Source organism: Toxorhynchites rutilus, chromosome 1 (assembly GCF_029784135.1).
Source record: "Toxorhynchites rutilus septentrionalis strain SRP chromosome 1, ASM2978413v1, whole genome shotgun sequence".
NCBI lineage: Eukaryota > Metazoa > Arthropoda > Insecta > Diptera > Culicidae > Toxorhynchites > Toxorhynchites rutilus.
In genome coordinates, this window is record NC_073744.1 from 5,428,976 (window position 1) to 5,455,958 (window position 26,983).

The 26,983-nt window shown below is 39.4% G+C and overlaps 1 protein-coding gene across 8 annotated transcripts in view; it reads right to left on the reverse strand.

Moving 5' to 3' along the window:
- Positions 1-26,983, reverse strand: part of LOC129762149 (filamin-A) — a 185,894-nt gene that overhangs the window by 52,267 nt on the left and 106,644 nt on the right. For all 8 annotated transcript variants that reach the window (XM_055760144.1, XM_055760147.1, XM_055760148.1 and 5 more), the window contains 2 exons: positions 7,950-8,129; positions 7,644-7,887 (listed from right to left, as the gene is read on the reverse strand). In XM_055760144.1, coding sequence (XP_055616119.1) covers positions 7,644-7,887; positions 7,950-8,129 — 424 coding nt within the window. The remainder of the gene's footprint in view (positions 1-7,643; positions 7,888-7,949; positions 8,130-26,983) is intronic.

A 26,983-nucleotide genomic window follows, 5' to 3' on the forward strand; every position in this document is an offset into this window, starting at 1 on the left:
CAACAATATATTATTTTTTCCACTTTATATCAACCACACTAGATAATTAATATGGCAGAATAACGCTTGCCAGGTCAGCTAGTGATTAATAAATTAGAGATAAATTTTCTTCAGAAACTGTTTAATGAACAATATTCTATTCTTCATGTTCACTAAGAATCATAATCAACTGGAATCAATATAAATATTATATATATTCAAAACATGCCAGCCGTCTATTTCCGCATGGTGACAATAATAATCGGGTCTGGATTCGTCGGCTCTGAATCAGCGTGTGCTGAGGGGGCTAGGGGGTTAGAGGTCGACGGGAGTTGGATATAAACAAATGTGGAGCGACTTTTATGGCGGCCGGCTATAAAAATCGACATGCGTATTCTTGTTCGTGCCATTTTTTTTCGCCGTTGCTCATCAATGAGAGCGCGAGATGGGGAAGCTGCCGTAAACCTGTCCATTTTTGCATCTCTATCGCAGTACATAGTCGCTGGATGATGACTTTTATATCATAAACACAATTTCTGAATCTTCCTGGCTTCCAACTCACTCACTACTAGTTGGTGAACACATCGCTTGTGTTCGTCGCGCATTTGTCGTGGAATATTTTTGCGACCACCGACCGGGTCCTCATCGGTGGATGCATGTCCGGCCTGGGGTTTCATTTTTCCCGATGGTGACGTGAGTGTGTGGGGTAATCGTAAGTGTGCGTGGTGGTGGAATTGGCGCGCAAATTTAGCCCCGCCTGCGATGAACCATAATAAGTGATGGAGCCGCGAACGCAGGGACCAGATAGAATCGAAAATATCAGAGCTGCTGCCCCGCCGTGTGTTCTGTGTGTACTACACAGGAAGTGATGGTGAGGAGGCGGAGTTGCAGCAAAACGTGGTGCTGTGGTGCTTTGGATTGTCGCAAGACGGGATATTTTTAGCCGCATGCAAAATTCCACTCCGGCATGCGATGGTGTCACTACACACACACACACACACCGGTCTGTGATCTTGTGGGTGATACGCGAGTGGACATATTTTAGTTTTGTATCTGAAATTGTCATCCTCAGAAGAGCGATCCGCGCCGGATGTATGAATCAATATGGTAAATTTAAATTTTTCATTCTCTCCCTCGATTAAAAAGAAATGTTATGCAATCGTTCTTCGGTGAGAAAATGTTGAAAAACTGTCACATTTATCAGCATTTGACAGTGATTGCCGTCATCGATCAGTGCTAGGGATCAGACGCGCAAATATTCAGCTCGATACGCGCGTGTGACATCGGTACATTCCACACGAGTATACTTTTCGCAGGTTCACACTTCGAAGTATGGTATTTCATCGACCTTGGGTTGTCAAACAACGATGAGCTCTTAGCTACAATAATATGCTGTGACTTTTTTTCTTGCTCGCACTTCTCGGACCGATGCAGAGTTTAACTCAAAATAACAAGAAAGCCATTATTTTTCGTTCAGACAATTTCCTCGGGTAAATGAGAAAATGGGATGGTAAAATGTATGAAAAACATCAACACCGCCAGCCGCTGCTCGAGTCGTACTTAGAGGGGGGAATTACTCACAGACAGTTCGCGTGGCATGTGTCGGAAAATCGCTCGTTCCTCGAGGGACGCCGCAGTTTACGATGGGTTTCCCATCATAAATTGAATCCGAAAGCAGAGGGAGCTCAGAAGACGACTGTGGTCTGAACAATGGCTAAGATTTATGCATCCAATTAGGCTGATTCAAGATGATTTACTGCTCTGAAGATTGATGACATATCTTCTGATAGTGTGTTTATTATTAACTCACTTCAATTATTCGTACAGTGCCAATGAGTTGCGATGTAGTTGCCTTGCCAATAACGGGTGGAAACACGTTCAGTGAAAAAGTTTTTTTTAAATCCAATTCTTTATTGCATTTTTACAAGTATAGACTTGTATAGACAACGTGCGTTCGAGATTCCCGGAGTCTCCCCATCATGAGTCGGGATTTGAGTTGTTGTGAGCGCTCAACCAATCCAGAGTGACCCAGGTCCGCTAGATCCTGCCAGAACACAATATCTTCATACTAATGGTGCTTTTCCAAAAAAGCAACCATTTTTTGGTACATAGTTTTTTTGTGTAGCCACCTCCGATCGCATCGATGCTGTCGAAGCATCCGAAAGACTCATTGAAGACCGGTCGGGGCAGAAAACCTGAAAACCAGTTTTGAGTAAAAAGATACAAAATTACACAAAAAAATATCTGGAACTTCAATCCGTACAATCAGTAGAAAAATTTTCCAAACGCAGCAAAATTCAAAATAGTAGTGACTAAACTCTTCCTGTGGCACAATTTTACACTGTAAAGCAACAGAAGTATCGAGCGCGGAGAAGTCAAGATCTTGCTAATACTGGTCCATCAAAAATCAGCTTCGATGATTAGAGACGAGTTAAGCTTCGGGTCACTTCGGCTGCTTTAAATACTGCATGGGCTGAAAAGTCCCGGGAGGCACCGCAGATGCACCTCGCTCCAAAAATCGAGGGGAGCCAAGGGAGATGAAACAGGGAACTTGCTAAGTCCGAAGAGAGAGATAAGAACGCTAGACTAGACACGTCAATCGTGGACTTGAGGACTACTCATTGCACGTATCTTGCTAGAGCTCCTGGTTGTTCGCAAGTTCCCTAAGGGGAAAAAGGAATAAACGAGGGGAAATCGTTTACCAAGTTCCAGTGTATCCAACGGGACACACCGAATTCAAGTGCTTTATTCAGTAAATCTTCGACTTATATATACGAACCTAAACCTAAAAGCGTGTGGGAATCTACATATTCCCTTTCACCTATTCTTCACCTAGCCGGGCCGATCCTGCCTAGAATGATCATAATTTTCCCAATGAAAATTCCTAGAACATATGTATTGCTTTTTCGTCTAGCGATCTTACAACACTAAGATCGTAGAGGAGTCTACCATACTTTTAACATCATCACTCGGTTGTAAACACTGGGGTAGTGAACAAACAATACCCAACAACCAAACAAAATTGTCCTTTTCAGGGCCACCAAATCATTATCAAAGTCATTAACGATGTAATTCTTCAAACAAATCCCAAATCAACAGATAGCCTAACGGAATCCTACGTCAACTATGCGGTCGTGTATCGGACACAACCCTCCTGTGACTTTTTCTATTTTCTTTCCATTCGAGGTCGTAAATCTTGTTCTATTTGGCCTTTCTACGCTCATTCGGAGAAATTTTATCTCCTACCTCAAAGGCAAGCGTATCGCGCTTACTGATAATTGCGCGCAATATTGACAATGCTCATTTGAGCAGTGACAACGATCGTAAAGTTATGCGAGTAAGCTGAGGTAGTGGGCATTTCAAAAGAACCAGTGGGATACATTTTGCACGACATTTTGGCCACGAAAAAGCTATCCGCGCGATAGGTGCCGCGTTTGCTGACCGTCGACCAAAAACAGCGGTGCGTTGATGATTGAACAGCCGGTTTGGCATTGTTTAAGCGTCATCGAGTGGACTTCTTTCGACGTTTTGTGACAATGGATGGAACGTTGATCCATTACCACACTTCTGAGTCCATATGCAGTCTGCAGAGTGACACAGGAAACTCGCTATACCACGTATATTGCCCTTGAAGGAAAATATGTTAATGAATAAATACAGCTTTGCCCAAAAACGATTGTTTTCATTCATAACCCCCGAACGTTTCAGCCCATGTAGTAGCTTAGTTTATACACGGGGTTCGGTATAGTTTTAGCTGTCAGTTCAGCTATTTGTTCTGCGCAAATAGGCTAGAGAATAACTTGTTGTTCTTCTATGCACACACCTTTAATAAACATTTAAAAGGATACAGTTTTGGACGAGGGATAACGCGTAATTTTTCAATATAAGGGCAAATTTCAATGTTTCCAAAGCAAAAAGGATGTAAGTTTTGAAGATTACTATCTTTTCAATCTCTGTATATACACCCAAACTAGCGTTGGCAGAAAAGATGCCATTTCCTGGTCATGAGAGTCAAATGCGCAAAAAATGAGCTATTTTGAAGCTTTTCTTTTCTCTTTTCATTTGGGATTGTGCAAAAAAAAAAGTCCATACGACATCAATGGGGATCGAACCAAGGCCGACTGGAATGCGAAGTTACTTTACACGACCACGCTATCCATATAGCTGCCAGCGCTATTATAAAGGAGCGTGATAATATTACACCTCATCATAAAATGAAGTTGGAAGATGTTTTCTAAGCCGATAAAGAAGAAGATGAACGAGAATATATCTTTCTCTGTCTGGGCCGTGTGTTTGGCAAACTATACGAAAAGCTTTCATTTAAATGTGTCTCCTGTTTTGCTCCCTCACATTGGCTCTAGAATATATATTATACAAATGATATACATGTATTGAGGAGTAGAACATTTTATGTCATCTTTCAGCTCATTTAATGTAATAAATCGGGATGCTAGAAAATGTGCTAAAAATTAAGTTTGGGTGTATAAAAATGTTCTGTTCGTTTGTGTACGCGTCAAAAACTCGGAAAGAACGGAACTGATTGAGCTCAAAGTTGTACACAATATACAATCCACTTCGAGGAGTGTTGTTACGGCATAAAAAATTGGAAAATTGGAAGAAAAATGATTTTTTATATGACCAGAGTGCGTTTCTGAAATTGAGCTTCTAATGAAAATCGACTATTCAGTAATAAATATTTGTTCTATGTGAAGGAAACATCTTTTTTCCACGTGTTTGACAAAATCATATATATATATATATATATATATATAAATTTATATATATATATATATATATATATATATATATATATATATATATATATATATATATATATATATATAAATTTATTTTATATATATAAAGTATATATATATATATATATATATATATATATATAAATTTTCTGTTCGTTTGTGTGCGCGTTAAAAACTCGAAAAGTAGGGAACCGATTGAGCTCAAACTATGATACAATATACAAAACAATCAAACACAGCTAGGATTGTTGTTACAACGTAAAAAAATAAAAAAAATCAACTCAACCATGCAACCACAATGTGCCACTGCAAAGCGTGGCAGGGTACAGGTAGTAAATTTATAAATTTTATAACACAAGCGAATTAGGGATCTTTTGTTATCAACAAGTTCTTCCGCACAGTAACTCGATATTGATAATTCCTCAATATTTTCCTTCGTATTGTTTTCACATACTCACGTTGGAGAGCCTTCTCTTCGTTGGGCGAGGCATTTTGATTGAATGTAATACTTTTCCGTTTACTATTTTTGAAAGCATAGGCAGCCGTGGCAGCGTTCCGAGCTCTGCAATACAATTTGCTTAATCAATGTTAAAGTTGTTAAAACTTACACTATAGACCCATTAAACGTAAAAATAATTATTGTATTTATATCAACACAATTTTATTTTATTGATTTTCAACCAGTGAGCCGATCTTCATTGTATTACACACGGTCAAAGCATTCAGAACAAAAAACGTTCAGCTGTAGTTTTCTTTCCATTTGGTCTATTTTATTCTGGTTTCCGTAATTCGCCTGAAAAGTTTATTCGCATCTAGCCTTGAAAAAGGCCTATCAATCAATGGAGGGTCCTGGGATTGAATCCACGATGGTTCGCTTAGTAAGCATATGCGTAGCCATGTAGCGTAGGGATCAGTGTTTGGGTATCGATCAAAATGAAATGAGACCCAATGTGTCATGCAAATAACCTCTCACGAATATATTAGCAATAGTGATGTCTAAATTTTTCATTTATTCGATTATCGATTAATCGTTGGGACATTTTTCACTATTCGACTCATTCGAATAATTGTCTTTCAATATTCGATTAATCGAGCGAATATTTATTCCCTGTAAAAATCACGTATCACGCTATCATTCTGGTCGCGTGGTCTATCGAGTTGTCGATGAAGGATGGCTGTGCTCCCTTGGCCGAGTGGTTAGCGTCATAACTAACATGCCGGGTGTTCGGGTTCGATTCCCGTTCTGGTCGGGGATTTTTTCGTCAAAGAAATTTCCTCCGACTTGCACTGTGATCACGCGTATTCTAGAGCTTGCCACTCAGAATGCATTCAAGGCGTGTTATTTGGCATAGAAATCTCAACTAAGTACTAATAAAAATGACGCAAGTAAGATACTACGTTGAGACGGCGAAGTTCCTCTAGGAACGTTAGTGCCATTGAAGAAGAAGAAGATGAAGGATGGCTGGATAATAAAATGTTAAAAAAGTTCATGCAGCCAAATCCTTAACCCAAAAATGCATTAACCTTGAGAAAGATTCCTTCTTTCATTTATCGCGATTACAGTGACAATTATTCGATGTATTCATATTTTGATTTCAAATTATTCGATAAAAAATTACTCGATTATAATTTCAGATATTCGATTATTTGAATTAATCGAGCGATTAACAGACGTCTCTAATTACCAAACATGAGTGGATTATTTGGATATCTGTATGAATGACAGTAATTACTTGTGATCCCCTTAGTGATTAAACAAAGAGAGGAACGAAGACTGTTGATTGCATATCCGAGCTGTACCAAACATCGCACACCATTTTCGAAGCCTGCATACAAGATTGAACCATATGTATCGTTCTGTTCTACTTTAGTGAAAACCGCTGCACAGTCAAGTGCAAAACAATAAACGATACAAGAAAAATTACGTCATCATTCGGTCACCGTTTGCGGAGAGCAGCGAATGGGAAAAAAGGTAAAACGAGAGAGTTTTTGTTTCTCACTGTAACAGTGTTGCTAGTAAAACTATGTGGTCTATATGAATACATATATTTCAAGGGATAGCAGCGTTAAAAATGAAAAAATATAATCTGACTACCCTTCCCTGAGCCTCTCTATAGCTAAATAATCATATGGTTTGCACTCTCTGAGACTTAAGAAACAGGATCTGCTACATTAGTTGAATGTGAATCATTCGCTTTGCGTAGTCCGCATGATCCTGCTGTTTCATGATGCATGGAGAGGTTCGACATGTAATGAGTTAGAGGCAAAGAAGAATATAAACGTTCTGCACCTTTCATGATGATTTTGCTTGCGTGCTGGTGTATCCTGAAGTGCGAACCGAAGCAGAGTTGTCCCGTTCTCTTTTGTGTCGTGATTTGTAGCACGTAAAAGCAAAAGAATGCCACTGGCGGAAATGATTGCTGTAATATCATATTTGAACGGACGAAAACGAATTATTCAGTGAAAGGATCAATCGGTAAACACTGGTAGGGATACACCCTCTAATAATTGTCAGTGAAGATCCGTTACGGTGCCTGATTTTTAGTCCCGTGTTACGGAAACGCTTTGCGGTCTGCATTACAGTATGAAAAATTTAAAAGGAATTTTGATCGCTATTTTAAGATATCTAGTATTGAAGACATATAATTTTCTACATTGCAATATTTTTTTGTAGTGTATCCATACTCCTCGCATTATAGGAAGTAACTAAGAGATGACACTCTCGTTCCGACATATAGTCGCAATGGTAACACTAATATTATTCCTCAGAACAACCATGTTCTGAGATGCCAATTTGGCTACGACTTATGCCCCAAACTATTGTTATGAGGTCAAATTTACGAAGCGTCAAATGTACTAACAAGCTGGACCACGGCAACATGACGAAGAACAATTTTGGGTACTTACCGCTTACGACACCTCCTGTCTGTGGCAAGTTCAAGCGTTCGAGTTTGAAATCCCGGTAGCGATTCGAGCTGCTGTTGCTGCTGGAGCTAGTTGTGTTGGTTGCAGTTGTGGCTGATGTTATGGCTTCCTCCTGTACACTCTTCTTGCTACTGCTGCTATGACTGCTACTGTCAACGGTGCTCACGTGATGATTGCCGTTGCTTAGGCCGTTTTCGTATTTACCGTTAACCAGACGTTCCCGAACCTAGGGATTGAACAGGCGTTCATTGAATAATTGGAACGGGAAAGTACTCAAGCGATACTCACGAGGAACTCTTCGCAGGCTGTTTGGTGGTGGAATTGCTTCGATTTGGACACCGAGGAGACCTGTTCAACGTAGGACTTTTGGTGCTGGTAGATTTGCTGATCTTCCGAAACGGTAGCCGATGAGGTCTTGGTCGTACTGCTGGTGCTGCTGGTGACCTTCTCTTCGACACTTTCAACGGCCTAGAACGAAACACAAACGGCACAATAGCTTGATGAAAATCCAATCACCAAAGTACTTAACACGTCGTATGTATATCTGAAATAAGAGTGCCAAACATTCATTCATCGTTTCATAGATATATTTCAACGCGCTCGGGAAGCCGTCCGGCGGACGAGCTGCCGTTCTACATATAATCCATGTTCAACGGCCTGTCGGCGAGTGAGAGCAGGAATCAGGCAAGATTTCAACATCAAGTGGTGCGCAGCAAAACAACCATCATGGGGTGGTGCCGCTGCCGATCATGATGATGACGATCATCATCATCATCCTCATCGTCAGCCGATCGCGGCGCGTGAAAGTGCGCCTGTGCTCTCTTGAAGTGGTGCTTAGCGCACTTCAATAAGACGTATACCCGACAGGTGTCGCGTGTATGATTTCCCTCTGTCGGACCGACGGCATCCGTCGGATTTGAAAGGGTTTTATTTTTACAATTTGCTACACACAACTCGGACTAGAGAAATGTCCGTCGACAAGTGTGGGTGACTGGAGAGACAGGAGCGCTCACGGATCGGATGCTCGAGAAATGAGTGACAGGAAAACGCCTTAAGGTAGGTATGGCGTAATTGATACGTGTCAGTTTTGTTGTCCCCGAAGCTGGCGGCCTGGGATCATGATCTTAACACATTTGAACACTGTCATTTTTCAACTTTGGTTGTGATTCGGGCTGCTCGCGGTCTAACTGAGCATCTCTACGATTAAAGGGGGTTGACAACGGTAAGAGACTCGCTTCTTTAATGAAGCGACAGTGGCCCATTTTTGAATCGTCGCCAGCAAAACGATATCAATGCATTGGTCACGACGAAGCCAAAGCAACCGAAAGTGCAAATGAGCTAATCTGTAGAATTAGTAAAATAATTGTCACGTGCGTGAGGGCAAGAATTCGCCAACGGTGCGCTGTGCGAATGAGATGAACCTGCCAAAACATTGACACAAGCGCGTGGCAGGATGGTCATTGTTACTAGCAGCGCGGTTCGAGTCGCGGTCGACGGCAATGTGTAAACAAGTTGTTCGCGTACAACGTGAGGTGGCAATTAAAGGACCCTCGTGGATTTCATGGCACACTGCGGAGCAGGGTGATTAATTAAGACTCACGTACAGTCGTAGTTCTGGGAAATAACTCTTGAAAAAAAAAACATGTGTTGTGGTTCTAGTTTTAATGGTGATTTTACACTTTTTTTGTTTTGCTATGTTTGTGATGTGTGATCTGAGGCCAAATGATTTATTTTGCCCGAGATCAATAAACATAAAAGGAGAATGAACTGATAGCTACGCGTCGGAGCTGCAAAAGACCATGTCACATCAGTGAAGGATGACCCGTAAATACTGAATATATAAACTATTGATTCCCGTTGCTTTCACGATGAGCTGAGTCGCTGAGTGGCTCAATTTACGACGTGACAACATGTGCTCATGTTGACTGTTGGCATCGAGATGCTGCTTCACATGAGAGAGTCTCCTCCAAGTAATGTCCAATTAGGTCAAGGTCAAACGAGACATGCTTCGGGCCAACAATTTGCACACCTCATAAACACTGTTCCCGAGAGTGATTTACGATTGGCGATAAAAATTGTTTTGGTACCATCTGCAAATTTGCACTCTCTCTCGCTATGAATTTTGTTCCGTCCCCTGTTTATGTTGCGCTGTCATCGGCGCGAAATACTATTTCAAATGGAACTTTTAATTGATGTTTTTCCTCCTGACCGGTTTCACAATTAGAGCGCAAAGTTTCGAAGGGGGAAGGCAAATATTAGCGAGTGCGTACCGAATATTGTTTCATGGTCACTTCGATCGAAGTATGTTGCTAAAACCACCTTTCGGTGTACCATTGCATTGAGCCTTGCGTGTATTCGCACTATTTTGGAGGTCATTTAAATAAGACAGAAAATAAGATTAATGAGTTATTATGATATTTCCGACTTAGCACTTCATGGCGATGGTTTTCTACGGACACTTTTCCTTGCACTGAAATTATTCGGAGGTATTTTGAGAGGCTTATTGTCCGCCCGATTGGTCATGGTTGGTGACGTGCTGTGACTATTTCTGCTCCACGGGGAGCAGTCCTAAATTTGGCGTTTTCAAATTAAAAAAAATGGGTGGGTCATATCTATTATATAACCGCAAGGTTGACGTGGGACTACCTTAGCTTAGCAATCATTTGTTTGTATTGATTGATTGAATTTTTGATCGAATGATACAATTTCCGAATTCAATTGACTTCAATATACAGGTCGGACTCGATTATATATAATCGCAATTTCATTTTCAACGTTAATTTTCGATTCCAATACATAATCGAATCACAAAAAGTTATTTTTCTATTAATGTGTGACAATTCATGCATTGTGATTTATTATGTGCTTCATTTTAAGTAAATTTGATGACAGTCCCTTTACGTTTGGTATGATGCCTAGGACAAAATATGTGAACGGAAGAATTATCAAACGATTATTTTATTTTACGTTTCCTTCTCTCAAGTGTACTTACTTCTCGAACAGCGAATTTTCTAGATTTGATATACTTCAGGCTCTCAGTTTCGATTTTGGCATGTGCGTCGAACGCATATTGTTTAATCAATAAGCGTTATCGCAGGAAATGGTTATCAACATTTTGCCTTATCATCAAATCCGTGTTAGGAAAACACTTTTCGGAATCCAAAAAAGTACCCCGGCTTTCATGAATCAACAACTTCAACTTCTGTTTTTTAATACTATAGAGGATTGAAACATGAAAGTTCATTCGCCTCTAGTGTCTGCACGATTTTTCCAGGTTCCTAAGGTTCCGTGTTAAGGAAACATTTTCTAGTTTGTACAAAGGCAAGCGAGTACAAAAGTTCTCGCAATTTACATTTGTTTGCAAAGCCGATTTCCCCAGATATTTTCTGAAGTCTGTGTTGAGGAAACAAATTTCAGTCGGAACAAAATTACCCCTGACCTGCATGTCTTTGCGATGCCAATTTCCCTACGCTCCATGGATTAGAAGTCTGTGTTAGGGAAACACATTTCAGTCAGAACAAAAATATCCCCAACTTTCAAGTGTTTGCAATGCCGATATCCCCAAGGCTGCTTGATGGCTGTGTTAGGGAAACCGTAAATCGGGCCAATCAAAACGAGGCAGTTAGGGCATTTAGATAACGCTTAATATTTTACAGTTATTCAATTGTTTATCTAATAAAAAATAACATTTTATTAATTGCGATAGAAGCGTAGAAATATTCCCTATCAATTGATACAAACATTTTTCCGATCCAGTAAGAAATGTTCGAGTTATAAGCATTCGGAATCTTTCATTTTTTCCTGCATGTTCTGTGTTTAGGTTTTCATTTTACCCCCCATATACTACGGTTAGAAGTAGTCCCACGTCAAAAAACCGTGACCGGAATAAATCGCACCAGAAAACAACTGCAACAGAAACGACCGCCCCGATAAAGTGTAGTAGGCTAGAAATATTATGGAACGAGAAAACATGATGGGTGTAAATGCCTCACAGAAAAAAGCGTAATTTCTATTATAAATTAATATTTCGTTTTCGTTTTTTAAAATTTATTCTGATATTACTGTGTAGGGTTTTCCCCTGGATACGGAGCAGAGCCTATATAATAATTAATGTTAATATCACTGAGTGAGGCCCTGTAGGATTGACAAGAAAAGGGTCAGTTAGAATGTGTGTGACGAAGTGATCGACGTGTAAGGGAAGGGATTGCTAAGATGGCCGCCTTTCTGTAGCCAGCATAGAAACTCATGAGCATAGAAATCATACCCTGAAATTAAAAATGAAGTGCTCCACACGATCCTGTAGCAGTGATTTTAATTGCAAATCGCCATGAAAGCTTCCGGATGGGTATAAAAACATCGCTTGCCAAAGAAAACTATCCAACGTAATCAAATATCAACATATATGACTCCAAACAGTAAACAATACGTGAGCCCCCTTAGCACGAGCCCTGCTTTATGCTGCCTACGCTCAATTCGCATTAGTTGGGATTGGGTTGCCAGAGTCCCGGTAAAAACCCTTTGAACATAATTATTTTATTGCTACAAATCCAAGCGACGAGGATAAACATTCGAGATGAGTCAAAAAATTCAATTGGAAAATGTGAGAGATTGGAGTTTTTGCGAAATTTAGTTCTCCAAATTGGGAATAAATATGACGGTTTTGTGAATTGAATCCATAGAGAACAATTCGTAACGCTTCGTAACACATGTTATATGAGTGTTTGTGAGAGCGATACAAACCATTCGTGATGAAGCGAGAAAACAAGATTAAACTTGAATGCTTGAAAATGAAAATAGACAAACAAAAATAATGAGCATGGATTGTTCACCTGTATGGATTACAGGATGTAAATATTGCATGTGACTATGATAATAATAGTTATTATTGAGCGTGGGTTATTTGAAGAAAACGTTGAATTATAAAAATACATTTGATTTATATATTGAAAGTGGGATAAGTGTATTCTATTTGTATTTATATATTGTTATAAACTTCAATATTGCACGTATTTTTAATTTTTATTTGAAAATTTCTTCATTTTTTTAGATGGAAGATAATCGTCCTGTTCCTCGATGCGATAGAAAGAAACAAGTTGCACAAAGAGTGACGAGTTTGGAAAGGGGCATTTTTTTATGCATTCGATGTAGTGGATCTAAAAAAGAAAAGGGGCAAACTCTTGCACTTGGATGGACTGCGATTGCAACGAGTGTTTCTGAATCTCCAGAATTGTAGGAAGTTTCCCTTGGTAGCTACCGAGAAGCAGTGGTACGATGTTGCGATAAACGCGTTGAATGTATTCTTTCAACCTTGCAAGCAAAACTGTCTTGAGACACACCGTTGGGGGAATATGGAGGAGGAAAGGTTTGCTGACTTTGTACTTCGCCTTCGTCAACAAGCCACCGATTGCAGTATTGACAAATATTCAGATGAAACCAGAGCTGTTCTTACTAAAATCTTTATCATAGACGTAATCATAGAGGGATGTTTGTCTTCAGAGCTTCGGCGACGTATACTTCAGCAAGATCGTTCGCTTAGTTCGCTTAGTAAAATCTAAAGATCATATTGGTGATCAAAAAGTTCTCAAAGTCAGCAGTAAACCTGTGTTCGCATTGAACAAGCGGAATGACCAATCTCTGAAGAAATTCACCGGGAAGAAATTACATTTACATTCGAACAAAGGTCGCTTGTTTGTCTGAACTGTGGTCATCGGGATCATCAAACTAATGACAACGTCAACGTCCAGCAAAAGGTAAGATTTGCTATTCCCTGTAGAAGATTGGGTCATTTTGGATCGCTATGCAGATTCCGAAAATTCCAAGAGAAGAGTTCGAATAAGGTGGATAAGGTGTAAATGATTGAACACCGTAATACTCCATCGAGTTCGGAAACATTCGATGATACTGGAGTCGAGTCGGGGTCAGGAAAGACTCACTATGCCACTATGCCTAGGCATTTTATAACGAAACACACATTGTCGTACGTGAGATCGATGGTGTAAGATAAGATTTGATAGATCCGGATCTGATGCCAACCTTATCTCGGATCAAGCGTGGGAAGCATTAGAGAAAGGTAAATTATTAGTTCATCAAAGTACAGAAGGAACTTCTAGAGTGCTGAAGGGTGACAACCCACTGCCGATAATGGAAACATTTGTTGCAGACGTAAAACCAAGGCGCTTATATCGAAGTATAACAGGTGAAGCAACATCATCACTTCAATAAGAAGGGAATTACGGTTTGTGTAGCGGGGGTTGTTTGTTTTGTTATTGCTAGGATACGCCATTTTTGCATTTTCACATGCGAGAGTAGTGGAAATGAGAATGAAATTCTACAAAATCATCCCTTCTTTTTCACATAAATTCGCGAAAGCCGAACATAGTAGGCATCGTTCGAATTAGCGTCGCAGCTGTTTGTAGAGAGCCGCCGGCAGCGTTCTGATACTGTTTGTAAACAATACCAACAGCAATTCCAATATGGCTGAAAGTGCATTTCATATGATTGTTTCACCTGGTATTTATAGAGGTGCCTTGCGTAAAACTAGGGAAGCCTTCCACTCGAGCGTTGTTCTTCGTCATCAAGAGAGGTCAGCGTTGTTATTTGGGGGATCCCCCCTTTAAAGATCTAGGAGTTTTGAAGGTTGGCTTAGAAATTCAGAATATTACTACGGAAGTGACAACGTTCTCAAAGATCAAATACATTCAAATCCAGATGCACATGGATCCGGCTATTAAACCTGTATCCCAGCCCCTTAGAAAGGTCCCCATGTCTCTAGAAGATGCGGTAAACAGAAAATTGGAGCAGCTCTTGCTATGTTACATTGTTGAGGTGAAAGATGGACCTGCATCATGGATATCTCCGCTGGTGGAGGTGGGAAAAACAAACGGAGAACAAAGAATATGCCTTGATTTGCGTCGTGTCAATGATGCAGTTCTCAGAGAACGACATCCAATGCTCACCGTTGACGATTACTGGTTAGGTTAGAGGAAGGAAGATTCTGGAGCAAATAAGACATCAAGGAAGCGTTCTTACAAATCGAACTCGCATCGGGGTCTTAAGAAGTCACTACGTCACTACCAGCAAGGGACTTACAGATTCAAACGCCTTCCATTCGGCCTTGTGACTGCTCCAGAATTCCGGAATAAACCCACAAATAAACGCGTAAAAACCCTTTGAACATAATTGTTTTATTGCTACACAATGTAAGGGCGAAGTCCCCATTCAACGAGGATAAAGAATCGAGGCGGCCGCCAAGATGACGCGATCCGAGTCCACCGCTGACCCGCCGTCAGAAGCGGCGGTGTCTCGCACGCAAACCTGTGTTCCACTGATTACCCGGTTAGTTTGAAACATAGGATACGATACGACCGAGCTTTAGCGAGTGTCGGCCGGCATACGTTTGCCTGAGGCATTGCGTTCGCTCGACGCAAAATCATAATCAATACATACTCGCGTACGGTATCACAGACCTTCTTCTGCCCATGGTGTTTTCCCCGCGCCACAATATTTCTAACCTACTACACTTTTTCTGAGCGGTTGTTTCTGTTGCAGTTGTTTTCTGTTGAGATTTATTCCGGGAACACATTCACGAGACCATTCATTATTCAACAGAATAGTGCAGTTTGACAGTTTTGTACAGAATAGGGCGAGTGTCCTGTTCAAGTTAGACGAGATCTGAGCACTATAAAAATCGTTGCTTTGTCATCCGCCATCCGCTCCGAAGACTGCTTATTGATTGTGTGAGCAATGGCGCTATCCCACGGAAGAATGAACCTTTTCGAAAATTGGAAACAAAGTTTCGCTTCGTTTTGCGCGTGGGATCCACATGAGTGGAACGAAAATATTCTGTCCCCAAAAAAGCTAGCGACGAATATGTGTGGTTGTATGTATTAAATGTTTACACCGAATGGTGGGTTTAATCATTTTTCACGCGCTATTTTTGAGAAAAAAAAAGGCGCAAGAAGAGAATTTGTTTATGATTTTTGCATTCACTCAACGGTCGGCGATCGTGGAAGATGTGATAAACAAGAAGATGGTTTACCTATACTAGTTCAATTCATCCAGGCACGATCAATCAACATGAGTTATGGATGAACCTAATTATCATTACAATTAGGAATTTCTCAACACATTATGTGTCTAAACATTACTGAAAATGCCTCTCTTCTTACATGAAGAGGCATTTCTTACTCTTTCTTACTTTCCTTTCAGAAGCGATCGTCCGTCCCCCATATTGCGGGGAATTCATTCCAACAGACGCCAAAATTCCTCGTGATCCAGAAACGAGGACAAAACGACGATTTGTTTATCCCGTGTTGTGTTCGGTTGGGTCGTCGTATCTACTAGCCGGTTTTGATCTACAAAACGATACCGTTGCCAAGTTTCGTTACCGCAAAATTACAATTAACTTAGATGCAGTGAGGCAAGAAAACGCATCTGCCGCTGCTGGTGACTGCTTCCCACCACTTCCCACCAGCGGTAAGTCTGGTGAACACAGAGAGACTTTGGAACGTGAAGTGACCGTGGAAGTCGACATTCAAAAAGCGGAGCGTACATGTAACTATTTTGAACTGTATGCATTGAAGGATTTAGATGCAGTTTACGTGGAACGTAATTTGGGTTCTAATTCATCAGAGGATTTATCAGTTGCTGGATAATCATTCTCACACCCAAGCTGTCCAGACAACTGATATAGCAGGGCTTGTTTGTTTGCTTAACTTAACACGACCAAGCTGTAAAAAATATTTTTGAACCAAAGCCATTGGTGTAATTTCGATTATTCGCGTTACAGAAACCCCAATCTTCAATAATTATTCTCTTCCGTTCTTCCGTTTTCTGGAAAGAGACAAAAAATCGAAAAATCGTCAAACAAAAACAATGACCAAAACCTACATTTTCGTTCCTGTAGGAGGTTCGATCCAATGTTTTTTTTCCCTAAAACACAATGTGTGATCTTTCATCAAGGTAATACTGTGGAAATATTTACATAGTTTTGAATTTTATATGGTTTTTTTTGGTAGGTTATGTGAGGTTATCTACTTTTCGCATATAGTTGTTTTAAATCGAATTTCAAAAAAATATATACAAAATTGAATTAAATAGACAGCAAGTGGTAGCTAACAGACTAAGCTATCATTTGATACCAAACCTTACCATATCATTGCTTTTCAAAGCAATGAAAAATTATGAAAGTTGCTGTTCGATTTTTCGAACGCTTGGCATAAAATGGGTTAATAGTTTTTTGTGCCCTATCAAATATGTGTAGTATTTCTGTGATTTTTCACCATTTTCCTGTGAGATGTATAGACAGAATACCAGTGCCGATGCTGAGATTTTTTCTGGGCAATTGAGTGATTCGCTTGAACAGAAAAGGGTAAAATTGATAAAAATAACAGGGTTTGCGTTCCACACAGATAATGAGTTTCAGCGCCAACATAATTTTTCAGACATCAAATCATCTCTTCTAAAGAGAATGTCAAATATGACTGAAATCTGCCACCAAATATCACACGTTTTATGAGCGTCGAATCGGGGGGTGTTATTGAAAAATCTGTTGCACTGAAATCGACAATATATAATTCAATGAAATGACTCCCGAACTATAAGGAAATCGAATTTCCTTTCTACCATGAACATCTCAATAAAAACCGACCCTCTGTTATGTCACTTCCGTTGAAAACCAGTTGTAAGTATAAAAATTCAAGACGATTTCACCATCTGAGTAGAGGGAATCAATGGGATTTAAAATTATGTTCGCTTCCGGTAGTAAAAACGAGCGAATCAGGAGGTAATTTGGAAGAATTTTAGTGATTTTTGAGAGGCTATAACGCGAGGAAGATGAAAAATGAGGCATTATTTAAGACTGGAAAAATCTTGTTTGAAGATTTACCGCATTTTTTGAGGAATGAACAGTTTTTAAAGTTGCTCCTCAGTGCCGTCGTGCTTTTCAATATTTTCTAACAGAATTATTTTTAGGATTTCTACAATATATTCGATACTTTTGGCATCATTTCACATAGACCGCCACTGTTTATCAAAACAATATAAGCTCTAAGAGCTGTGCAAAAGGGATATATAGCAACAGAAACATTTACTCCATTAGCATTATTATCACACTTCACAAATTACGGTATCGAAAGACGTTTCGTTTATAACATATTTCAGCAGCACTTGCCTAGTTTGCATGTTTTACATCGTCAGTTATATTGTTTTTAACCCTAAACCATGCGTTTTGGCTCGTATTCCGGAAAACTCCCAGATTGTCGATTTTTGATCAAAACAAATTTTTCGAGATGACAGTAGTTTCATGCAATTTCAAGACATAAATTTTTTTTTCGAAAACACCATTCTCATGTGCATTTGATTTTCCTATTTTCAAGAAAATCAAACTTTCACTCCCTCAAGTTCAATTGAGCTGAAATTTTGCAGAGGGTGTTTTTGCGAGATGGTGAACAATGTTGTATGGGGTCTCTTTTTAAAATGTTTGTGTTGTTTTTCATGACGTCATTATGTTACTTTTCTTGTAATAATCCATTGAATAAGAAAAGTATTGTTATTATTAGGTGTACCGGTAAGTTTTTTCGGTTTTTCGGTTACGGTTCGGTTTCGGTTTTACTGTTGTAAAACCGAAAAAACTAACAATAACAATACTTTTCTTATTCAATGGATTATTACAAGAAAAGTAACATGTGAATCGAATTTCCACGAAATTTGGAAAGCTACTGTCATTGCGCGTCTTTTTCAGTATACGTCAAAAAGTTGAAGCGTAAACAACATAGTTTTTTGCCACTTCGAATATGGGGAATTTCGTACCAACGAGAGTGTTTCTGCGAGGAGTGTTACTTCATTACTTCAATATGGAGAAAAAAGCTGCGAAAAGTCATCGCATTTTGGTTGGAGTTTATGGTGACCATGCTCCAACTGAGCAAACGTGTCAGACGTGGTTTGCACGGTTTAAAAGTGGTAATTTTGACTTGGTAGACGAAGAACGTTCCGAACCGCCCAAAAGGTTTGAAGATGAAGAATTGGAGACTTTACTCGATCAAGATCCGTTACAAACGCAACAAGTACTTGCAGATACACTTGGAATGGCTCAGCAAACCATATCCTATCGTTTAAAAGCAATGGGAATGATCCGGAAGATAGGACATTGGGTGCCGTATGAATTGAATGCTCGGCCGCATTTCGAGAAATCGGTCAAAACATACTTGAAAACGCTGAAATATGAGTTTATATCCCATCGTCGTATTCTCCAGACATTGCTCCGTCCGATACTACATTTTTCGATCGATGCAACATGGCCTGGTTGACCAGCACTTCTCCAATTTTGATGAAGTCAAAAGTTGGATCGACTCGTGGTTAGCCGACAAACCGGCCGATTATTTTCGCAAAGGGATCCGTGAATTGCCAGAAAGATGGGAAAAAGTTGTGACTAGCGATGGACAAACCTTTGAATATTAAATTTGTAACCATTTTTGCAGAATAAAGCATTCATTTTTGAAAAAAAAACGAAGAAACTTACCGATACTCCTATTAAAAGTAAAAATAATCGAATAAAAATTAAAGAACTAGATTTTTTAAAATTACGGCTAGCGTTCAAAGTCATAAGGGCCCTGACTAAAACTGACTTTTCAGCAGGAACTAAAATTTGAGTATTATCGAGGGGTTCTATAATTATTTACAATTCGATTTTACTTCTGGGGAAAATTTTAAATTTTCATGTTTCTTAACGCTAGAATTATATTATTTAAACTTTTTCTTTCGTCGAAACAGCTAAAAATACAAATTGCATAAACTACGGCGTTTACTTCATTCAAGTTCTCTCAAAAGGCAAAAACAAATCAAGATTAATGCATAGAACTTAGATGGACATACTTACTTCGGCTGCTGCATTTTGTTTTTCTCATTTTCCGAGGTTTTTCTGTATTCAATCTCTTTTAGAAAGAAAGAAAAACTATTCAAATCGTGGAAGTTAGGTATATCTATTGAAACCTGTAAAGAATTTCAATATTTCGATTAAACGTTTCCTGAATTTTCGATACTTTTTTCTCTCAGTTACGTGTAGCAGGAATCTAACTGAGTAGCAGTAGCAGGAAAGAATAATCTTTCTTGAGTGTAAATCTGGTTCGACCAAAAACGTGAATGTACAAATTCCGATTCACGAAACCATTTGCTCCATCGTCAGAGAAACCTTTGAAGGATAGTGAATGGGAAAAAAAGTTGTTTTTACCATGCACATGCATGTTTTTTTTCATGCAAAATGTACTTGAAAAATAAATTTAATGACCTTCGTATGACCTACACTGCTGTTCTACGTATAGTTGTCCAATGTCCCAAATTAAGCAACGGAGAAAAACGCAATCAAAGTTTTCTAGCATTTTTGTCTACCAGAAGTTTTAAGCGTTTCAATTACGTTAGCAATACAGGTCGGACTTGATTATATATAGTCGACCTTTTTTTTCAACAATTATTTTCAAATCCTATACATAATCGAATCACAAGAAAACAATTTTTTCATTAATGTATGAATGTCAAACATTAATAGAAAAATAGCTTTTTTTGTAATTCGATTATGTATTGGATTCGAAAATTAACGTTGAAAGTGAAATTGCGATTATACAGGGTTTTCCATTTCGGGCTTCCGAAAGTATACAGCCCTGCGCTGACAACCGTTTGTCATAGCTATCAACCAAAGCGTCATATCGTTAGTTGAATGTCTGCCATTTTACAATATGGATCGTTTTAGCATCGCACAACGTGTTAATTTTGTTAAATTATACTATAAAAATGATGAAAAACCGGCAAATGTTATTCGAGCATTACGGACGGATTTTGGTCGTCATGGACGGCCTACAGAGCACACAATCGCTAATGTAGTGCGTAAAATCGAACAAACTGGATCCGTAGCGGATATTGTGAAACCTGTGAATCATCGTAATGTGCGTTCGGCCGAAAGTATTGCTGCTGTTGCTGCCAGTGTGGAGGATGACCCGAATGTTTCGAATCCACGGCGTGCTCAGCAATTGGGCATGTCAAATACATCATTGTGGCGAATTTAGCATTTGGACTTGCACCTACATCCACATAAAGTCCAACTGGTACAAAAATTAGAGCGTGGTGACCATAGAATGCGTCGGGCATACGTCGATTGGGTGAACGAACAACAGCAGCAAAATGCTGAATTTTCGCATCAAATTTTCTTCAGCGATGAGGCACATTTCGAGCTCGGTGGCTATGTGAACACCCAAAATTTCCGTATATGGGGCTCAGAAAATCCACACGTGATTGTTGAGAGGCCATTGCATCCGCCAAAAGTCACTGTTAGGTGCGCATTATGGTCTGGTGGAGTCATCGGGCCGTATTTCTTTGAAAATGGAGACGCGATGCGATTTGAACCCGCTAGACTTTTTTTTTGTGGGGTTATGCGAAAGACCGTGTCTATGCCAACTCTCCGCAAACTCTTGAAAATTTGAAAGACAATATTCGTGAAGTTATGACCGAGATACCGCCCCATATGTGCCGAAAAGTCATCGAAAATTACCTGTTCCGGATCAAGGTGTGCGAGGAAGCCCTAGGTGGACATTTGAATGATGTTGTATTTCACACATAATGGCATAAACCAAACTTTAATTTGAAATAAAAGTTTCATCGAAATTCGATTTCTAAGTTTGTTTTATTTCAATTTAGTTTCGGAATTTAAAGTTGGAAAACCCAGTATATAATCGATAACCCTGTATAAAGTTCTTCTATCTGAATTAGTCAAGCTTGCTTACGTGTTTAAAAATTCATGGTGGGAGAGTTGAACTTGATGTTGTTTTTTGAAATACTGGGAACAAACAATAAGTTTTTTTTTGTTTTTCCAAAAGATCATGCATAAAACTTCGTTTTATGAAGAAATGAGTGATCTGGAACACTTTTGCAGAATATAAATCTAATTGTTATTAGACGTTCGTTAACAAGGTGTACTTGTGTTCATTTGGACTTGTTTTTATTTGTTTCAGAATTGGTTCGTTCTTCCAAACCAGAAATGACTGCATTAGTCCAGCTGAATGTGTGACATGAAATTCGTGTACTTGAACAGATTCATTTATTATGGATCTACAAAAAATACTTGGTGGGACAGTTATGCCTAGAAAATCAACATGGGACATTTGATGTTGTTTTTTAAAAAGCTGGGAACAAACAATAAGTTTTGTTGTGTTTTTCCAGAAGATTATGTATAAAAACATAGTTTCATTAAGTTTTAATTTTGAAAAAAGTGATAAACAAGACAAGAGATAAACTTCATTGAAGCTGATCCAAAATCCAAAAATTATAGACATTAGAATACTAATTCTTATATAAAAAGAAATAAAAGAAGAATTAAACATTTTATTCCGTGACATGTTCTGTTCTTTTGAATGATGAATATATTCGAAAAATATTTCACACATTCAATTCTGTACAATCTGAGTAAATGACTGGTATGCCTGGTTTGTGAACTTCCTGATTACTAATAAAATCAAAGTTCAACACAACCAAAACCTGTGAATCTTCCCATCTTCTATTCTTCATCTCGATGCAATACACTAAATTAATTCATCATAATTGTCATGTTACAGCCATTCCATGCCAAACCGATATAGCGGTTTTGAGATTTCCATGAAAAGAGGTAATTTTGTTCCTTATCGTATAAAACATTAGACCCGTATCTGTTAACTTTTTCGCTAGGGTAACCATTTTTATTTTAGAGTGTATTGAAAATTCTTGATTTCTCATTTTTCCAAAAATTACATTTTTCAAAAATTCATAAACATTTGATCTCATGTGCCGATTCAGCTGATCGACATATCAAACTAAAGCTTGTGTTTTTTGAAAAAAATACTACAGTTGCACTACGATGCTATTTTTTTGTATTATTTCTTGAAAGCTGAGGATTTTTTACATAACATATCCAAAAATCAGAGGGGTTTTATTTTCGTTTGTGAGTTATGATTTTTCAGTGTAAACCGATGGTCCGAAAAATTTTTTGAAAAAAAATAACTCAAAAAAATAAAACCTCTCTGATTTTTGGATATGTTCTGTAAAAAAATGCAGCTTTCATGAAAATATATTAAAAAATATGGCGTTCTTGGTCCCGAAATCATGTAAATTATTAAAAACACACATCTATTCAATAATTACGAAAACAAAATACAACTTTTGTCGCAAGTGTAATATTTAAAAAAAAGAGTAGCTGTTGTTGTACTTGGGCAACACACAGGGCAGTTATGTCTACTATTTCAAGACCCCCTTCTTTGCGTGATAGTGATACTCTCTCCAGGATGGTGCATACCAGCCTCTTCGAATGCTTTCCTCATCATCCCCCAAGGTCTTCTAGGTAATTTTTGCTCCACTTGCCTACTCCAAAACTGAAGGTCAACAGGGAAACCGCGAATGTGTTGATCGCGCGTACCTTGTTCCCCGCGTTGAGGAAAGTCCTCAGGAAACAGTTCACTCGACTCAAGAACTTGTCTCGCAGCTCCGTCTTGATTTCGGAGTGGCGATCTCGGTGAGCTGTCGGAATCCGAGGTATTGATAGGATTCACCATGAACCATGTCCCTGATAAATTCGCCGTCATTTGTCGAGGCCGAACTCTATGCAGATGTCCTTGCTTATGTCTTCGACGACCCGAATAGCCTAGACGCTGACGTGAATCAGCGTAGACCTTAAGATCGTCCATGTAGAAGGTATGGGTCACTTTTTCGTATGTGCCATCACCATACCTTATATTATAGCCATGACTGTTTCGATTGAGCATCCTACTGAGGGGATTCAGTGCTAGACAAAACCAAAGTGGGCTGAAAGAGTCGCCTTGGAGTCTCCCCCTCTTTATCTGCAGCGTTCTAGACTGCAACACATTTTCCCCATCACTGAGGTGTAGAGACGTGCTCCAATGCCTCATCGCATTCTGCAGGAACCTAACGATGGTGGGATCAATTTTATAGATCTCCAATACCCGGACGAGAAACGAATGAGGTATGGAGTCATAAGCCTTCCGATAGCCGATGTAGGCCATACTGAGGTTTCGCTGATTGTATACCGCTAGTTCGACTATGGCTGCGTCGATGATGGCCTGGTCTTTGCAGCCATGCGTATTTTTCTTGTATCCTTAGTATTTTATAAGCACTCGATATGCATGTATTGGTCTGTACTTTGACGGGTTCAATGTGTTGCTGTCTTCCGGGAGGATGAATGTGACGTCATGGGTGGCGAATTCAGGGAGGTTGTGTAGGTCACGTAGCACCTTGTTGAAGCACTCAGCTATCTTTTGAGAAACGACGGTCAGCTTCTTGTGCCAGAAGTTCTGAACACCATCGGGGCCCGGTGCTGCCTAGTTCCTCGAGAGGCTTCGCGCATATCGTTCTTTTGGACGATGAAAGCTGGCATCACAACTCTCCTCCCCTCCTGTCTTAACTACATTTGCCCGTAGCGATGTTGTCCTGGGGTCTCCCAAATACCAGCCCAGAAGTTCGTCACTTCGCTGATATCTGGTAAACCTTCGCTGGATTCCCGTCGCCAATGTGGTCGTAGAACGTGGTTTCTCGTTATCTCTGAACATCCGATTTTGTTCTTGGCGCTTTGCAGGGTCAGAATAACGTTTCAGCCGTTTTGTTAGGATGCTCAATTGCTGTATGCGTGTGTTGAGTTTTTCCGTCAGCTGGTGAGCTCCCAGCTGGCGAATTTCAGTAGGCCGCACGATCACAACAACTTAGCGACTTAACACTCAGCTTGATGCAACTTGGCGATACTTGTCAGCCTGCGGTAATGCTGCAACTTCGGACTCCTAGAACGCGACAAAGAGTCCATGTCGCGAAACTGTGAGATCGTCTCGTCGTAATGGAAGACCAGATCGCGTAGTAGTTGTTGATCTGGCTGTGGGTCTTCCAGCTCAGGCGGATGTTGTGCTGTGACCTCCACTGGTGCTAATGATTCGCATATCCCACTCGCGAATGAATTGCGCATCACCCTGATCATCGTGATTCATTTTGAATCGTGTCACACGGGTCTAGGAGCAAGAAAGTTGCGTCTCAGTTGATGAAACAATGATTTTGTTGGAGGGTTCATTTGTAATTCTCGATCTGAGTATCCATTGTTTATAACGGAACCGGCGCGCACGAATCCTTAACCACAATATGACCATGTGTGAAGAGCAACATATTATTTGACAGAATGTGATATCTCAAAGAATTTTTTTTTCAAAAAATTGTACCTAGCTAGTGACTAGCTTTTTGTAAAAAATTGTGAACGCTTGAGTTTTTTATTCTGGATAATTCTTTATAATGCCACTTTTTTCTGAGTAGACAGCAGAGTAAACGATTCAATGAATCTTCCTGAATCATGTGCTCGCTCGTCAGTGTTGACAATCTGTCATCCCTTTGTTCGGCTCTTCAGACAAGGTATTTAGTGTGGATCAAGGAGTGTATCGAAAAGTAGTCTCAAACATTCAACACGTTATTGCACACAAACGGGTGAACTTTTTTTGTCGTGTAATCAGAGCACGCTTCGTTTACGTGTCAAAAATGGAAATACAAGTCATTCAGTCGCGGTCGCAAAGTTGTTTTCGAAATGTCGCGGATTGATTTGGAAACTAAAAAGAAAATTGTGCACAATTGGTGCACCGAAAAGGGTGTTACAAACTACAAAATAGCAACCAGAATTCAAAGTTTGCCCAGAAAGTGTTAAACGAATTGTCGCAAAATTCGGTAATTAGTGTTCTATCAAGTAATCCCGAATTGGACCGCAACGTTGTAAACTATATGCATCTATTCGTGATTTGGCCAAGAAGTTCAAAACCAGTGTTGGGATTAAACAGAGGCATGGTCTAAAGACCTATAAAAAGGCAAAAGTGGCCAAACAAACACCGGAGCAGCAAGATCGCGCTAAAACACGAGCTCGAATGCTATTTGAGCGTATTTTGAACAATCCCAACCAGTGCATTCTCATGGATGACGAAACATACGTCAAAGAAGATTCCAGAACGCTGTCGGGATCTCAATTTTTTACCAAAACAATTGGAGAGAGTGTATCATACGACCGTTGCGATGGAAAAATTCGGCCAAAAAGTTCTCGTTTGGCAAACTATTAGCACGTGTGGCATGCGATCGTCAAGTTTTTTAAACAAATGGGGTTATAAATGCTCAAATTTACGTGGAGGAATGCTTGAAGAAGAGATTGCTTCAACTTTATAGAAAGCACGAGGTTCCTCCTCTATTCTGGCCGGATTTGGCATCGGCACATTATGCCAAGTCCACAATAGTTTTCGGAAAACAACATCATGTTCGTCGAAAAAGACTTCCCCAGCTACGACCAATTGAACGTTACTGGGAAATTGTCAAGCCGTTACTGGCCAAATTCAAGAAGGAAAGTACAGTGTACAGAAAAATATGTCAGAGTTCAAGAAGAATTGGTCTGCAGAGCCCAGAAAGTGCACAAAGACTACTGTGCAGAATTTGATGAGTGGAGTTAAATCTAAAGTTCGATAATTGTTTTAGAAAACAACAGTAAGCTTGATTTTGTATGTAAACTTGATATTCTTTAATAAAATTCACTTTGTAAACACTTTCTGAACGTTTTCAGTTTTATTTTGATGTTTGAAAGTTTAAGACTACTTTTCGATTAACTCCTTACATAATTCAATTGAAAATTTCTTTACTAAAAAGTCGCGTTTGTACCCCAAAAAAAATTAAACGAAATGAATTTTAGAACAAATAGCTCTACCTAGTTCTGCAACACTTGTAGACAAATGGTTATTATTCATCCGATTGCAGGCATATCGTTATGCTGTGGAAAAGACTTTTTGGATTTTTAAAATGATACGTTTTTACGAACATCCTATTGTTTGTGAAACGTATCATTTTAGAAATCCATAAAACCAACCAGTTATAATTGCTTTAAATGTGTCGTAAGTTATAAGTATCCTAACTTTAAATTCTTTATTTAGAATTTCTCCCCAAAGTACTGTGTGAAATTTTGGGAAAATTGAAACATGGCACCTCCACAGCAAAAAAAAAAACTTGTCGACGGGCCTGAAACATTGGTTGAAAAATAATTGTTCCGCTGACGTTCTGATATGCGCAGCAATATTTGTTTTCATAAATTCTATTAATAAAGCTAAGAACAAACTGTTGCAGCTGTTGGATGCCGTCTTCAGATACCAACAACAGCAGTTCATATCTCACGTTCGCCATTGAATAACCGCAATTTTTCGCGAGCACCGTTTGAGAAACATGCAGAGTTAACCATATGCAACCATGGCTAATCATTCAAGGTTAACGAAGGCTCAGGAAGCAGATGAAAATATAAT